Source organism: Brassica napus, chromosome C9 (genome assembly GCF_020379485.1).
Source record: "Brassica napus cultivar Da-Ae chromosome C9, Da-Ae, whole genome shotgun sequence".
NCBI lineage: Eukaryota > Viridiplantae > Streptophyta > Magnoliopsida > Brassicales > Brassicaceae > Brassica > Brassica napus.
Genome location: NC_063452.1, coordinates 48,833,659 through 48,851,954, shown reverse-complemented (window position 1 = coordinate 48,851,954; position 18,296 = coordinate 48,833,659). Strand labels below are relative to the sequence as shown.

The 18,296-nt window shown below is 34.8% G+C and overlaps 2 protein-coding genes and 1 pseudogene across 2 annotated transcripts; 2 read left to right on the top strand and 1 right to left on the bottom strand.

The window, feature by feature from the left end:
• Positions 1 to 676: 676 nt before the first annotated feature.
• Positions 677 to 4,178, top strand: LOC125592698. The gene is made up of 3 exons (XM_048768061.1): positions 677 to 1,000; positions 1,052 to 1,321; positions 1,488 to 4,178. The coding sequence occupies exons 1-3, from the start codon at positions 677 to 679 to the stop codon at positions 4,176 to 4,178; spliced, it is 3,285 nt and encodes a 1,094-aa protein (XP_048624018.1).
• A 1,492-nt stretch (positions 4,179 to 5,670) lies between these two features.
• On the bottom strand, positions 5,671 to 10,664 carry LOC125592697 (annotated as a pseudogene).
• A 2,841-nt stretch (positions 10,665 to 13,505) lies between these two features.
• LOC106399406 (protein GLUTAMINE DUMPER 3-like) lies at positions 13,506 to 14,338 on the top strand. The gene has a single exon (XM_013839894.3). The coding sequence runs from the start codon at positions 13,610 to 13,612 to the stop codon at positions 14,051 to 14,053; it is 444 nt and encodes a 147-aa protein (XP_013695348.1). The 5' UTR covers positions 13,506 to 13,609; the 3' UTR covers positions 14,054 to 14,338.
• Positions 14,339 to 18,296: the final 3,958 nt, after the last annotated feature.

Below are 18,296 nucleotides of genomic sequence, written 5' to 3'. Positions count from 1 at the left end.
CTCCGGAACTGATGAGGCAGCAATAAAGACCCTTACTAGTGCTACTGAGCCCCCACTTGCTGATCCGGTAGACTTGTCGTTTGAGAAAGACCTTCAAGAAATTCTATCCCCTTCTCTCCCATCCACTTCCCACCCAGCAATCTCTCCTGACCCATTCCTCCCCTCCACATCTAATCCACCTGAACCTTCTGACTCTGTTCCCTTTGTAACCATCTCCTCCAACCCTGACCGCAGAACCATCCCTTTCAAACCAAAATCCTCCTTAAAGAGACCATCCCCCTTATCTCCTCCTGCCCTAACCATTTTCAATCCCTTCGCTTTGCTCGATGCCCCCCACAACAAATCCATCAAACTCACTGAAACTTCAGATCCTTCCAACCTCTCGAAATTCCCTTTCTCAGCTTTCTCCCCCTCCCCCACTAAAGTCTCCCCTCCTCCTATCCTTCCTTCATTACCCCTCCCTCTGCTTTTATCTTCTACTGCTGATGAGCTTTCCCTTCCTTTCGAGGAAGCCTCTCATCAATTCCTATGAGTGCTAAAGCATTTTTTTTGGAATGTCTGTGGCCTAAATGACCCGGATAAGCACCAACCTGTAAATAATTGGATAGCTAGTCATCAAGTATTTTTTGGAGCTCTCTTGGAGACTCATATCAAAGAAGTGCAATTGAACCACGTAATGTCGAAGGTCTGTAAGGATTGGAGCTTTACCTCAAACCATGCTTCTGATCCAGATGGACGCATTATCATTATTTGGAAAAACCCTACGTCTGTCTCTATTCTCCACCAATCTAGACAGTCTCTAACCTGCGAGGTCAACATTGCTGGAACCATAAAATTCATATTTACAGCCATCTACCCTGCAAACCTTGCATCAGACCGTGCGGATCTTTGGGTAGATCTTCTTTCTATCCAACAGCTCCATCAGTTAGACATCTGCCCTTGGGTCGTTGGAGGCGACTTCAATCAGATCACCCACTTTGCTGAACACTCTAGCCCAACTGTGAACCATCTTGACCCTCCCATGACTGAATTCTGAAACACTCTAACCCAGCTTGGCCTCTTTGACTTACGCTACCTCGGCCCCCTCTTCACCTGGTCCAACAAATGTCCTAACTACCCTGTAGCCAAGAAACTTGACCGTTTCCTTGTCAACCACCCGTGGATTGCTTCCCACCCTCACAGCCAAGCAAATTTCCTAGCCCCTGAAGTCTCAGATCATAGCCCAGCTATCCTTGACCTTGCTGTGGACCTTCCTAGAGCAGGAACCAAACCCTTCAAGTTCTATAACTTCCTAACCAAACACCCAGATTTCTGCCAATTGGTTGGTCCGGAATGGAATCAACTCGGAGGAGCAGGATTGGATCTTTCTCATCTCTGTTGGAAACTTAAGCAAATAAAAAGAGTGTTAAAAAAAAATAAATAGAGATAACTTTTCCAATATTCAAGAGAGAGTGAGAGAAACTAACTTGTTGCTTCAAACTGTGCAGGTGAAAGCTCTAACAGACCCGACCAGTGCCAACTTTCAGGAAGAGATAACAGTCATGGCAAAGCTAGTCTTCTTACGATCCATAGAGGAGAGCTATTTCCGGCAAAGGTCTCGCATTTGTTGGTTAAAAGAGGGTGATCACAACACTTCTTTCTTCCACCGCCTTACTCAAGTCCGCAACTCCAATAATTCCATCCGCTCATTCTGCCTAGCCAATGGAGACATCATTTTGGACCCTATAGCGATGGGCCAAATCGCTATATCTCACTTCGAAAACATCCTTGCTCCCCCATTCCTTCCTATCACTACTTCTTCCCCGCTCTGGATACAGAACCTAACTGACTACCGTTGCCCCCAAGAGCTTCACAACTCCTTAATCTCCTTCCCGGTAGCAGAAGACATTACTTCAACTTTATTCAAAATCAACCCCAACAAATCCTCGGGCCCTGATGGACTCACTTCGGGGTTTTTCAAAGCAGCATGGCCAATTGTGGGGATTGATGTTCTGTCTGGGATCAGCTCTTTCTTCCGCACATGTCACTTACCACCAGCCTCTAACGCCACCATCCTCTCTCTCCTACCTAAACATTTGGGTGCCTCTGCCATTGGAGACTATCGACCTATCTCCTGCTGCAACACCATCTACAAACTCATCTCCAAGCTCTGGGTGAAGCGCCTCAAGCCCCTTCTTCCCAACATGATCCTCCCCAACCAGACTGCATTTGTTCAGGTTCGCTTGCTAGTGGAGAACACGGTATTAGCCTCGGAGATAGTCCATGGTTACCACAGAGATAAAGGTCCGAGTAGAATTACCTTGAAGGTGGATATTGCCAAAGCATTTGATACAGTCAACTGGAGATTCATTTTCAGCTGCCTTCAGGGGATGGGGTTACCGCAAACTCTTATCCAGTGGATCCAAGTGTGTATCTCTACTCCTAGCTTTATGATTGGCTTCAACGGGACAGTTCAAGGCTACTTCAAAAGCAATAGAGGACTCAGGCAGGGAGATCCTTTATCGCCATACCTATTTGTCATTGCAATGAATTGTCTATCACTTATGTTAGATAAAGCTGCTGAAGAAGGTAAATTTGGCTATCACCATGCTTGTAAAGACACAAAACTAACGCACCTGTGCTTCGCCGACGACCTTCTTATCTTTTGCGACGGCTCTCTCCAGTCTGTTAAGAATGTGCTTGAAGTCCTAGAAGCTTTCAAGCAGGCATCAGGGCTAACGGTAAGCATTACCAAAACATGCTTCTTCACAACCGGTGTCCACCAGGCTGAAATCGAACAAATTGAAGAGGAGTGTGGGCTTTCTAGAGGGATGTTGCCTGTTCGCTACTTGGGCGTCCCTCTCTGCACAAGGAAACTGTCATTAGCTAACTGCGAGCCCCTTATTCAACAGGTCAAGAACAAAATTAATAGCTGGACTGCAAAAACACTATCTTTTGCGGGAAGGTTATTACTGATCAATACAGTGATAGCAGGAATATCGAATTTCTGGTGCTCAACATTCACAATCCCTAAGAAGTGCATAGAAATCATAAATTCTCTGTGTGGGGCTTACCTTTGGAAAGGATCATCGGAAGGCTCTCACTCTGCAAGAGTATCTTGGGAAACGGTCACACTGTCAAAAGATGAAGGAGGGCTTGGGATCAGGAACTTGGTGTGGTGGAATAAAGCTTGCTCCATCAAGCTGTTGTGGGTACTATTCTTCAGAGCGGGTTCCATTTGGGTGGCCTGGTTCATTCAAAATGTTCTCTCAGGTGATCTGAGCAACCTGTGGACACTAAGAGAAAAGCAAACTCATTCCTCATCCACCAAAAATATCCTAAGAGTAAGAGATTATGTCTATAATTGGATCAAAATTGTACCTGGCAGTGGGAAGAATTGTCGGTTCTGGTCAGATAATTGGAGTCCCTATGGCAACCTGCGACAATACTTTGGTTTGGCGCCTACTACTAGCCTCGGTATCAGAGCATCTGCCACCCTCCATGATCTCTTCCAGCAAGGTAGGTGGCTTCTTCCTCAACCCCGATCAGAAGCCCAACTTAACCTCCACATTCACCTCTCTACTATCACCCTCTCAGAAGTGAATGATGAATACACTTGGTCTCCCCTTGGCTCGCCGCTATCAACTTTCTCAACAGGTCAGGTTTATAATGAGATCAGGCCCCATCAACAAAGGGTCCTTTGGCATGCTTCTATCTGGTCATCCAGAGGTATACCTAGACATAACTTTCTCGCCTGGCTCATTACTTTGAATCGCTGCCCCACGAAAGACAGGATGCAAAACTGGGGGATCCCAACAGACCCAGCTTGTATTCTATGTAATAGCGCTTCAGAATCAAGAAACCACCTGTTTTTTGAATGCTCCTACTCGTGGAATCTATGGTCGGGTCTGGCAAGAAAGACAAACTGGACGCCTTCTAGGAATTGGGATACTGGTCTATGCAGCCTACAGGCATCCTCCCTCCCAAAATTCCATCGATCACTCATCCTCATCGCATGGAAAGCCTCCATATACCTCCTCTGGACTGAACGCAACAACCGTCTCCATCGGCAGCAGTTTCGGTCAACTGCGTCTCTCGAAAGGCAAGCCGACTTGCTCATCAGAAACCGCATCTCAGGCTTCCGAGATGAAAACCCCCGACTCTCCTCCTCAATGCTCCGGCTTTGGTTTGATCGATGATCATCTCTCGGTGACTCTCTGTTTTTCTCTGTCACTAACTGCCTCTTCATTTTCGGTTCAATTGCAATTCGAATAGGGCTAGGTCCATAGGTCCTTTTTGGTTAGTATCTTTATGTATTGGGTTCAAACCCAAAACAATTGCTTTAAAGGCCATTTAGTTTATAAAAGTAAAGTCTTTTCTCAAAAAAAAAAAACATTGTTTGCTTTGTAAGTTTTTAATATATAAATGTTCCATTATATAGACACATATTAAATATAAGTGGACTCATTAAATATAACTATTATATCTTAAATCTCTATCATTGATGGTAAAATTAAATAAAAAGAACAATAGTGCGGAAATGAGGACGTAACGCAAGTGATTGGAATAGACAAAACATTTTAAGTGATTGGAGATGGAATTATCGTTCTCCTTGACGTGTACCTCTGAGTGGAAGCTGACGCTGAGAAATGGACCCTTTAGTCAATTATCTATTCAAATATTTCCAACAAATCATTATTCTGTTACATATTTATTCATACGAATAGTACGAAATTTCGCACGGCGACAAGAATAAACACAACAAACATTCCTTTCAAATTCACTGCCAGGAAACCTCGAGAAGATGTATGGCTTGGAATAAATTTTCCACGTAACAAATAAAATAGCACTTATTTTCAGAATTTAAAGAAATATAGTATCATAATAGAGGAATGATTTACCGTAAAAATAATATATAGAAAATAGTTTGTAGTTTTTTCTCGAGCAAAAACAGATACTACTTTGAGTGAATTTGGGTGATCAAAATGTTCTTTTTTTTTTTAGCAACGATCAAAATGTTCTGTTGTTCACAATCACATGGTTTCCGCTATATGTGGGAATGTGAGTGAATTTGCTGTGAATAACATCAAAATATAGAAAATCCAAAAATGCTTGCAACTACAGATTTGTCATTTGAATGATTTATATAGGACGAATTTGATTTTTTAAAATGTGAAAATAAAAGATTACTGGTGATTATGCTGGTTTAGATAGATAAGTTTTAATGTGAGTAGCGGAAAATAATTTCCTGTCAAAATTTTAAAATTTTCTACTGTTAGTTGGTACTAGTTGCTAATTCTGTTTGGGTACCGGAAAAATGTAGTCAGTTATTTTTAACTATAGTATCAGACAGTAAACACACAAAGTTTAACATTTTTTCTTAAAATATACATTATTATGATGTCTTAAAACGAGTTGAGTAAAACTTGAACGGTAGCTTTTAACATTTTTTAGAACCGAAACAAGCTGATGATGTGGAAGATATGAACATCTTAAAGACAGAGTTGTGTTGTTTTCAGTTGTTCTAATCGTTTTCTCAATTTGTTTGACTAAACAGGAAAATGCAAATGATAGGAACTTGACCAAATAAAGTAGGTCTGGGCGTTCGGGTATCCGTTGGCGTTCGGATCGGGTTTTTTGGATTTTGGTTCTCTTTTATAACACTTCTTAGGTCCCATTCTACTAAATTTACAATTACGGGTTGGGTTTGGATATAACACATCGGGTTTAGGTCGGTTTTGCATCACATCATAGAACCCATAAAGTAATCATATATCATTCGGATTCGGGTTATATCGGATCGGTTCGGATATGCCCGAAATAAAATCTAAAATTTAAAAGTAAAACATAAGAAATATATATTTATTTATATATAATTAAGTATTTAAGGTAATTATTTAAATTTTAAATACTTATTGTTAGATAACATATCAAAATAAATATGAAATTGAATATTTGAAGTATATATTCATGTTTCATATAATTATATTGTATATTATTTTGGACACTCGTATTGGTTTCTTAGGATATTTTTCGGATTTTTCGGTTTTTTTGGTTTTTTGGGTTACCCGTTCGGGTTTGGTTAATAACACTTCGGGTTCGGATATGTTTTGTACCACCTTACAAGATCCATTCGCATTTTTTTTACATTTCGGACCGGATACGGATCGGGTTTTTCGTTTCGGGTTCGATTCGGATTTCGGGTTATGGATATTATGTGCATGTCTAAAATAAATTTTGATCCAAATAGACTGTGCAACAATGTGGGGGACCCTTTTAGTTTTCTCACAATATTTTTCAAGTTATATATTTAGTTAGCATTGATGAGATAGTTGACCCCTGAGGGATATGGTTTGATATATGTTGTTTCCAGCTTTCTCCGTTTGGTTTTGCACTTTCCCTTTTTAATGTGTATATACCTATATATTGTATTCCTTTAATTACACTAAAATAATATTTAAACGTAATTTTTTTTAACGTCTGATTAATTATGTTATTACAGCGATGAGAAATATTACATAAACGATTTTACAGCCGGCAATTCTACCATCATATGAGAATGCACGTCTGACTGCATCACTTCGAGCCATCCTATGAGATCCATGTTCGATGATACGCCATGCACCATGTTGAAGACCTCTTGTAACTATTTTTTTCCATAATCTGCATAATTTGCGTTTTCTGGGATTTGAGCCCCAGACCTTCCGGTGTAAAAGCATTAATGAACTCTTAGTCAAACTATTGGAATAAGGGGGCTTCGAGGTCGTAAAATTTGGTATGGTCTTTTTTCCTTTTTAATATTAGGTATGTTCTTGTTAGAGTGATCATTCTGCTACATAAGATTTTCTTAATCATAAAACCGATAGTCACTTGTTGAAGCATACAATGGTGTTGGGTGAGCTGCCATATGCGTTTTTCATCAACAAAGTTTTTCGTTCTACGTGATCTATGGTAACAAAAAAATACAATTGGGGAAATTGGATGGTTATCCGATAAGTAAATACATTTTAAATTAGGTTTGAATTCTAGTTCTTGGAAATTACAAAAATAGTTTAATGAGGTTTTAATTCAATTTTACATCATCTTTGTTAGATTATATCGATTTGATTTATAAATTTAAAACAGTTTCGTTCATTCATTCTGTTTTTAGGATTAAATTGATCTGGCTTGAAGTAAACAATTTAAAATGTTTCAATCATAACAGTTGAATAAAATAAACTGAGGCTTGCGTTTTATGTTGATATTTATTAAATAGGGTAAATTTGATGAATGACTATATTGGAGAAAATATTAGATTTGTAGTAAGAAGGCAGGGAGAGATAGGAAGAAAAAGAAAAGGAGGGAAGTTGGTGAAATATTTGTTTTTTTAATTACTGGATCAAAATTCCCTATTAAATATACTAGATTATTTTTCTGCGCTACGCGCGGATAATATACTTTTAATTTTTTCATATTTTATCACATGTAAATTATCATCTTAATTTAAGATTAATTGTGTTTATTTGATCAATTGCAACTTACTATTTTTACTTTCATGGTAAATCTTTTGTATAAATGAGGAAATTTAGTTTTAAAATTCTATTTCTCGTTTTAAATTTTTATTTATATTAATCTCAAATAAGTTTCTATTATATGAAATGAAAAAGAGTAACCTGACTTTCACAGTAAAATTAGGAAGATAGTTTGAATTACTTTTCTTTTATTATGTTTGGCAAACTTTACTTCTGTATAAGATTTGAAACATTTTAGGGATCAAAATTTCATATAAGTAAAACACATCAGAACAAAAAAAATTTGTTTAATAATGCACCGGCATTTATTATTATTGTTTTACGTAAATTTTATAAAATCGATGATTGATAACCGTTTTAGAACTGAAACCGTTTAAAATTTGTCTATGCATTATTAAATCGTAAAAATATTAAATTATAAAATAATATTAATATTTATTGGAAGTGAAGTAATAATACTATTATTAGTGACCAATAATTTAAATATAGAAAAATTATTGATAAGTACTTTGATATTTCTTAGAAAAATTATTTATTCACCGACCAATAAAAGTCTGCGAGCTCATATTCAGTAGTTGAAAAAAAAAGAAACAAAATAATAAGAATTCGCCAAATTATATTATGTTTTTAAAATAAAAAAAAAGTAAAAAAAAAAAAATAGTACAAATTTTTTTTAACCATTGTTAACGCAGTTATCAAAACAATAAACCCTAAATCCTAAACATTAAACCGTAAAAACTAAATCTTAAATTTTTGGGTAAATTCTAAACCCTTGGGTAAACCCTTAATCTTTGGGTAAACCCTAAATCTTTGGGTAAACTCTAAACCCTTGGGTAAACCCTAAACTATAGGGTAAATCCTAAACCCTAGGGTTTAGGGCTAAGATTTAGAGTTTTAATGACGGCGTTTAGGATTTAGTGTTTAGGATTTATTGTTTAATGTTTATGATTTAGAGTTTATGATTTACCCAATGGTTTAGGGTTTAATGGTTAGACTTTAGGATTTAGTGTAATTTTATTGACAGCGTTAATAATGTTTTAAAAAAAACTCATTCTTTGTAGCTAGTACTATTTTTTTAATTTATTTTTTACTTTTTTTTATTTTAAAAGCACAATATAACTTAACAAAATTTTGTTATTTTGCTTTTTCTAAAAAAATTAAATATGATATGACATGCTATAATTGGCTGGTGAATCTACGCCTTCTGGGGTAAACCAAAAAAAAAAAGTTTTCTTAGAATGCGTAGATGTTGTTTTTGTAAATTTGTTCTAATATAATTTTGATAACATTATATTAAATAAGTCTTATTTGGCGTTGGACTTCTGTAAATTGAAACACAATTATGGATAAACTGTTTTCTAATTAAATACAACGCATAATAGTGTATGAACCAAAATTTCTTTTGAAAAAATAAATTTAAATATATGGAAGGAATAAACATTAGAAGCTCCAATTAGACATGAACATCCTTTTTTAGAATTTTTGGAGAAACAAATGTATGTTATGATTTCCGAAAGAATTTTAATTTTAGCTTTTACCCCAAATTTGATATCATTATTTAAATTTATCTTTAAGAGATAACCATTTTCATAAATACTTTAAATTTCCAAAAACTAAAACTGACATTATAAATCATTTAAAAATGTTTAAAATCATTTATAAAATATTTATAAAGGTTCATAAATTCAAACCCAATCCATAAATAATCTACTAAGGCAACATAAAACAAAAACTGATAATATACTTTTATCAGCCGTGACCATGACTGGAGCAACATCATGACCATGACTCTTTCTCTCTGTATCTTCAACAGTGCTCTGAAATCGTTTATCCTCAAAGATGATGTTATTGTCATCAGAAACATAGCTTGTGTGTGAACTCGATGATGCCAAGCTTGACTGTTTCTTGAGCTGAACATCTTCTGAACAGCTATCGTTGACATCATCTTTAATTGGCTGCTGCTTCGCTCTGCCTACTTTAGCAAAGGAATCACTCTGCCTCATCTCCAATGAGTTATCTCGAGAATGACCTCTCTTCCATGAAGCATTTTCTGATTGTTCATCAACATTTTTCTTAGAAAGCTCTGCCCTGGTAGTAGATTGATCTTCTTCTTCCCTATAAATGCTTCTTGGCATTTCTTCTTTAACAAAACCTCCGCTTTGCACTTTGAGCTACTATGTCTATGTGAAGGTTCGTTTCTTATATTATCATAAGAGGATGAGTTTGGCGACTCTGTGGAACTCTGCATCGTCATCCTCATCCTTTCTTTACTTGAAAGCTCAGCAGCTGCACGTGCAGCAAAACTCACTCTTTCAGCAGATTCATCAGCTGCATGTGCAGCAGTCGTAGCATCAGAAAATTTTGTTTCGTATGGAGATGAATCCACATAACCTGGATGAGGGTATGTGCTCTCTGCCACCATTCTTATCTCATGTATAAAAGAAGAAACGATTTGTTACATCTAACGCTTCAACACAGATAGAACAAACATTAAACAAAAAGTTTTTTTTTATGAAAAAAAACTAACCAGAAGGTCTTGGATCTTGACGATAGTGATCAGTAGAAGCAGTGCGGCTGGAAGATATTCTGCCAGTTTCATAAAAGTTCTGCTCCACGTTAGCAGTAGATGGAGCTTGAAACTCTTGAGGTTCATTGTTTGGATTCTTGAAGAATATGAGTTTATTCCACTCACGGACTGAGAGGAACTTGCTCCACTCTGCTCAAAGAAATTGAAAATGCCATTGAGGAAACTTATACTAAAGAAACAGACTGGTGAAGCTTAGGCTATGAAATGAAGATGTAGTTACTGACCATCAATACAGTCTCCTTTGGATCTGGCTCAACCAAAGATTCTGGTTCCCATGTTACATTATGCTCCGTAGCAATTTCTTTCAAAATTTTGTTCTTCGTTGGACCATCAGGAGCTTTAACCGACAGTTTATCCACCAACTAAGCATACATAGAGAGAGAGAGAATCATCATCATCATCATCAAGAATGATGCCTCTCTCCTACGAACATCAGAGAAAAGAAAACAACAACACAAGCAACCAAAACTCACCAAACGGCTCACACAAGAATCTGTCTGCAACCCAACAGCAGCTGAAACAAAATCTTTGCCATACTTAGCAGAGAAATGCTTAACGACATCAGCTAACTCTGCGACATCAGGAAATTATAAGCTTCTGGGTATATAAAGAAGGTGGAAAAAAGGAGCTGAAACGAAACCATAAAGAAGGAGTATTGATGGATCGATTAAAACTCAGTCGAAATGGTTTAGGGGGAGAAGCCGAAGTGGCAGAGGAGAAGAGAGAAGACGAAGTGGTAGAGGAGGCGAGAAGAGACACGCGACTTCAGCTCCGCATCGTAGACCTATGTCTAATTATTAGATGATCTAAAAGCCCAATACCAAATCAAAAGAAGCCCACACGCATAAGTCAATTCAGGAAAAAATTTAAGCCCAGCCCGAAAACAAAATGTTCTGATTGGAGGATTATTTATGCTGACGTGGACAGGCTAGAATTAGATATTATCCCCCTTTTAGTATTGTGATACTTTTATTTTGTTAAAGAAAAAATATCTACAAAAAATACATGTGAGTGTTTGATCTTTAGACAAGGTCTAATCCGTATTTCGTTTGATTGTGTTTTTCTATTCCCTTTTCTGTAGAATCATGCATATATGTTATCAATGTATAGATAGTTCAGAGGATCACTAGTTATCTATCATCGATAAAAAATTTCCCCTTCTAATTAGAATCTATCTTCATGCCTCGTTGATTTTAAGCTGCTTAAAAAGTGCGACTATTTATAGCATAACATACTACTACGCAGATATTAGCATACAGTCATGCCATAGTTTATTCGAGGTTGCTTCAGTGGATTCGACACTATCTAAATGGTTGGTTGCTATTTATCTATTACATAACAGTGCTTAGGTGTTATAATTAGTGATTACATATATTACAATTCCCTTGTTGTTGGGTATGGGTCTGACCTCCCAAAAGGTTCACATGATGATTGTCCTGACACATGATCAAAACAGATGAGCTCGTCTCGTCGACTCGCGAGCCAGTAGTCGACTCGACTTCGGACTACTTTTAGCCGGTAGAACGAACGACCGAAAGTCTTCGGCTCGACGACTCGGTTCAACGGCCCGACACCTCGGCCCAATCGTCGAGAATGCCCGTTACGTCAAGTCGAATTAGGTCAATAGAAGACCGTCTATAAAAGAAGGAAGAGAGACAACGATGAAGTGATCCGCAAATCACCACACACTTACTTTCGGCTAGAAACTAGGGTTTTACATCTTATTCTCGCCGACTTGTATTCTCCGGCAAACCAGCTTTTGCCGGTTCATTTCCTTGTTTTCCCCTTCTTGTAATACGACTGAGCGTTCACTTGATCTAATAAAACACGTCTTTGTCTTGATCCACTGACGATAACTCGTCCTTTTCTCTTTACTAGTTTATCGACGGTCTCGGTTCAAACAATTGTTTATCTTTAAAAAAATGATTGATACTAAGATATTTTCGGAAAACATCCACTAATTAAGCTGAAAAGCAGTAAGGAATACTGATTAAGAAACACACCACCTTAATTTGGGTCCCAACTAATCACCTAACTAACTAACCAACGCAAACTCATACCTAGACGGCTCGCTATATACACATGCATAACCTTATCTATACGCATAAAATTAGAATCTCTGCATACACTTTAGGTGTCACATGGATATTTCTTATTGGATACGAATGTAAATACAAAGAAGTCACTAATTTGATGTCATAATTTTATATATTAATTGTTGATGTGAATTTTTCTTATAATCATATCTTTTCATAACTCTAGAAAAAGATAAATTAACAATTAACATGTGATATATTTCAAGCATGTAAGTAAATTTAGAAACTGAGGAAATAGCTGTATGTTTTAGAAACTGACAAACTGTAAATGAATTTAAAATCTCTACAACCGCAAATGTTACAGAAAAAATTACTACTCGATTAAGAGTGTTTGCTGATACATCAAATATAAATCTCCATTAATAGCAAAACTTATTTTATCTAAACTTCTTGAGTTCATATAAAATTTTGTTGATGTTTATACATTCTTTTACATCGCCTCAATTACTTTAGCAAACGGGACAGAAGAATACAAAGCATAGTTATGACGTCACGACTCCACACAATCATCATAAACGTAAACGGAATTCGTTTTTTTTTTTTCTTTTTCACATCAAAGCATCTCCAACCCATTTCTTTTTTTAATACTTAATAAAGAAACTGTAAATAGAAATAGAGAAGTGTTTTTGCCAAATATATTATCTACTAAATAATGCTATATTTTCTTCTACTGTATAACAATGCTAATTTTTATCTTTAAACATAGAAGAAAAAATAACATTATTTTAGTATAAAAAATATAGCAGTCCTCTATTATAAAAAAAAAATACATTGGAACAAAAGTCTATTTCTATTTTATGATTTTTATTATAAAACAATAAAGATTGAAAACAATAAAGATGGATGGGAGAGTGGTCTTCCAAAACACTCAAAATGAAAAGAAAAAAAACTAATGAACCAAAAAGAATCCAATACGCAAAATAATAAAATGGATTATACGTTACACACAATCCACAACGTTAACTCCCTTGCTCTCTCTTTAGTAAGGGTTATTGGTTGTTGTATTTTAATGGATTTGAAAATCCAAACTAAATTTAGTGTTATTGGTTCTATGATTTTCAAATATGTATTAAAATCATGTGTTATTAGTTTAATGATTCATAAATTCTATATCAAATCAAATGTTATTCAATCGTACGGATTTACTAATATATTTGATTTAATAATAGATTTGTTTGGATTTTTTAGTTAAAAATACAAAGACTCAAATCCGAGGAAAAACCTCCGGATTTGCATATTTTACTTGGATTTATAAATACTATATGGATTTCTAAATCAATTAAAATATATAAAACAAAAACAACTTTCGTCTTCTATAAATCCTTTCGTCACATTTCTCCTCCTCTAACCAAAACATTTTCTATTAGGTAAAAAAAAAAAATCTCAAAACCACTTATTTTGAAGTTCTTTCTTTCTCTTTCTCTCGGTGTAAGAAAATGGAAGGGAGACAATATTACGCTCCAAGAGAAAACGTAGACGGGAACAGAACAGCCATGGGAGGACCTCACTCGCCGTGGCATTCACCGGTTCCTTATCTCTTCGGTGGTTTAGCTGCGATGCTTGGTCTCATCGCCTTTGCTCTTCTAATCCTCGCTTGCTCTTATTGGCGTCTCTCCGGTTATCTCGACGGTGAGGAAAACCAGAGCAGGGATAGAGATCTTGAAGCTGGAGATGCGAAACCTGAGAAGGAGGTGAAGGCTGTAGCTTTGCCAGAGAAGTTCTTGGTGATTATGGCCGGAGACGTGAACCCCACTTACTTGGCGACGCCGGTAGAAAAAAGCTGTACGTGTGACGATGATGAAAATGAAGATGGTGATGACGTGGAGGGTAATGATCAGGTGGTGCGGCAGAGTAGTGAAAGTAACGGTGCGACACATTGAGAAACAGAGTATGTAAAAGGACAAACAGAGGATCATCTATTTTGAACAGTTCTGAAGAACCTGTATGCATCTGACCCGGTTGCTTCTGTTAACCGGGTCAGGCCAGAGCTCTGCATGATGAGTCTGGCAAATGGAATTGGGTTGTATTCTGATTAACAATGTTTATTTAATCTAAGCTTTTGCATCATTAATTTGTTTAGCCTTTTTATTTGTAAGTTATTATGGAAAATTCCGGAAAATGTAAAATTCCTGAGACTCAAATTTCAATGGAACATTTATTTTATATGTTTGTGATTTTTCTAACTACAAATGTAAAAATAAAATAAAATTGTGACAATATGATAAAAAAGTGTACTGTTATGGTCAAGTCTACTTCATGTTTTTCCGTGGGATTAATGTGACAAGTGGTTCGGCTGAGTCTTCAGGTTAGAAAATTGAAGGCAACACCAAAAACACGTGTGAAGATAGACTGAAGTAAATTCTCATAGGTGTCTCTGATGCGGCGAGGTGAAGCAGTTAGCTTCAAGCCTTCAATCAATGGCCTTTAGAGCGAGTGCATTAATGAACCCCCGGTTGGAGTTCACAATTTGATTTTTTTATTATTTTTTTATTTATCTTTCGTTTGATTTTTTTTTTTTTTAAACTGACCAATAGTGGACCGCCACGTGGCGTGGACCCCGCTAAACAGTAACGATCTGGGTTCATGCGGAAGGAGCGTGGCAAGACGAGTTCACCAGCTTTTATTATTATAATTTTTTTTTTTTGGGATGTGTGAGAACTTCCCTTTTAAACCTTTGATGCTTATGCTTTTACTAATTACTAGTTGTGTAACTTATTTCATTTTTAGCATATTTCTATATGTTAATTATAAGGATATTTATAGGTTTTGAGAAAGACGTTAATATCCCTGGGTTTTTTTTTTCCTATGACATCTTATCTTGTAGTCTTAGCTCCCCGGCTAGGTTTCTACTTTCTTTTACTTCCTAGCTATGCCTTTTTTAAATGTCCATTGATTTGCAATTTCAAATCCCGTATGTATTACGAATAAACCAGAGAAATAGTTTGATTTATATACGCACACCGATTTATTACTTAATAGTAATTAATATTTTAGTTATTTAATATATAATTATTATTTTATTATTTCATAATGTGCAGAAAAATATAAAATAAGTAATAAATATAAAATATTTATTCGGCACAAGGCGCAGATCTTAACCTAAGTATGTATCTCTTTAATAATTTTAAATCTTAAACATTTTCTAAATCTGAGGCCAAAACAAAATAACAAAATAAGAATAAACTCAAAAATCAATATTTATATCGAGCAATAACCAAAATGAAAAAAACGACACAAAAATGAGAAAAATATTGAAGATAGATAGGATTGGCACGTGAACGTAAACTTCTCGTAACCATAATTAACTTTTAAATTGCTAAATCGTGATCTAAAACCGAACTGGCATAGTTTCATTGTAACCAAATAGTAGACCTAAGATTCTTCGGTCTAAACGTTAGGTTCTTATGCGATAAGTGATTTTTTTACTTAAAATATTTTAAAAAATGAGATCAGCTCATCAGTAAAAAATTATGTAATTAACAATAAAGTTTTTAAAAAATTGTTTAAGGGCAAAAAATATTAATTTGATGAAGAATATAAATTTTATTTAACTATACGATATTTCTTAATAATTTTCATATAAATTCACTTTGTGTAAGACGTATGTCTTATCCTAGTCAATATATTAAAACAGGAGCACAGAGTTGGACCAAACTTGATTCTAGGTAAAAAATTTAAAAATATTATATAATATATCTAGTACAACTACAATCTATATATTAATAACAACTTATTCTATAATTTAGTATATGGTAAGATTTTAATTAAAGGAAGATATAATCCAAGATTCGTTTATATCCAGGACATTACGTTGATTTTATTTACAAGAAACAAATCACGGTGCTTAATTAAATAAATTTTGGTTTTCTCTAACATCTTTAAACATATTACTCAAGCAATAGAAATAACAAAATTAAACTAATACTGATATATAAATAAATTTGGTTTTCTCTAATATCATTTTCTTCATTATTTTGAATAGTAAAAGTTTCATTAAAGTCTAAAATAAAAATTTGTTTAATTTTATGTAATATTTAAGAGAATATAAAATCTTTAATCAAAAGCTTTTAGAATATTATCAAATTTCTTTGGGTCTGGATCAACCTGTGTCAAGTCACATGTTAATGACAGGTTTTAAGATTCTTATTGGCTTTTATTGAATTTTTAATTAATAGATTGTCATTAAATTCAAACCGGATTATATATTATATACGGGTCATTAGGTTTACCGTCCTAAACGGCGGATCCGGATCCGGACCAACACTAAATAAAACTAAGGGGACACATATAATTATCTTTATAACCTAAATATGTGGATGATAATTCAAAAAGAGTAGTTAATATCAACTAATATTTTTTACCCAACAATCAAATCCGTGCTTTCAAAGCGCGAATCAAAATCTAGTCACGATAACTAAAATGTATTACAAACTATAATAGTGAATTATCCACACATGTTGATTAATAAAAAAGTATCATCATCACAATTGTTCCACACATGAAAATGGAACAAATTTAATTAGATTTAACTTTAAGGCCCAACACACAAAGTATCAGCAGGAAACACTACACATGTTGAGGGTGGATGTTAAATGTTACAGTGTTTCTGAACCATCTTGTAATATATCGCACTTAATTGGTTATTAGATCGTGAAAGAAGCTGCGTCTCGATACTTTGTGGCTTCGGCTGTGACAGTTGAAACTCTTGCGATTAAAGCTGCTTTTTTGGAGGCAATATCTTCTCAGTACAGTGAATTAGAATTTTTCTTAGATTGCAAAAACTTTATCACCATGATCAAGTCTAATGGATCAACATTTGAATTGCAAGGAATCCTTCACGACATTCGAGTGTTGAGTAGCTTTTTCCCTTCTGTCTTGATCTCTTTTACTCTTCTTTTGAAAATGTTGTAGCAGGTAAACTTTCGAAAACTTGACTCTCTCTAACTCTATGGGAGTGAGAAAACTCTCTCCCTTTATTAAAGTTCCCAAAAATGCCGTGGAAGAAGTTGGCTCAAATTGAGTTTCAATTGGGCCGACTCTAGTTGTATTCACTTTGTCGCTAACAATAATTTTGGATCAACATTGATCTAACCATAACTAAACTAAATTTTCAATAATCGGGTATTTCAAAACGAAACTTAAAACTAGATTCTAAGGTTTGTGGAAGAATTAGCGGATATTCTTATTATTTAATGAACCCACAAAAATTTATATATGTTTGAAATCATATTGAGAGAACTCTAACATAGTTCCTCAACTTTTTGTGATAAACATTTCAACTAGTGAACAACAAACCAGTCAACCATGACTCAATGAGTGATTTTTAATATAACTATCTTACAATATTTTTTTTTTATCTTGAAAACATTTCCAATTGTGTGAAGCATGAAATAAAAAATAGTCAATAAGTCAGTTATATTGTATACTAGTGGTATTCTTATATTGTATACTAGTGGTATTCCCGCGCTTCGCGCGGGATGTATTATATTCGGTTAAACATAAGTTTTCTTTGTATATACTTATTGGTTTAGTTATTTTATAAATTTATTGTTTATTCTTTTAAAACTTCTACTGTATATACTATTTATCATTAAGTATAATTTATGTCTTTTTAGATATGTGCTGAATTGGTCCCAAGCACTTGAAACCATCCATGAATGTTCAGTTTTCAGTTCAATTCCTATTTGTTTTTCTCGGTTTTTTGTTTTTTTTTTGTTCTAGAAAATAGGAACAATTCAGTTATTTATGAAACTTTCTTTAGTTTTGGTTTCATTATTTTAGTCTTTGGTTAAGTTCAGTTCGGGTACCAATCGTAAGAACCAACTAATTTCCAATAAACTTTTGGTTCCAAATCGGTTCTGATTTTTGGTTAATTTTAGATAATTCGCGTAAAAATCCACATAAATTTGGGATTTAATATCGGATAATCCACATAAATTTTAATATTGAAACAAAAATTATTTGGATAATTCTTTTATTTCGGGGAACACAAATAATTTTAAATATTTTGGATAAATAAATATTCGGATATTTCATATTTTAGTAATATTATTTTTTGGTAATTTTAAAACTAGATATAATTTATATTTTAAGTACTCATTCGGTTCTTTGTTCGGTTCTAAC

Coding starts and splice junctions, on each gene's coding strand:
- LOC106399406 (XM_013839894.3), top strand. CDS start 13,610: ATGGAAGGGAGACAATATTACGCTCCAAGAGAAAACGTAGACGGGAAC.
- LOC125592698 (XM_048768061.1), top strand. CDS start 677: ATGTCGAAGGTCTGTAAGGATTGGAGCTTTACCTCAAACCATGCTTCT. Junction 1,001..1,051: donor CTGAACACTCTAGCCCAACT/GTGAACCATCTT, acceptor ACTCTAACCCAG/CTTGGCCTCTTTGACTTACG. Junction 1,322..1,487: donor ACCCAGATTTCTGCCAATTG/GTTGGTCCGGAA, acceptor CAAACTGTGCAG/GTGAAAGCTCTAACAGACCC.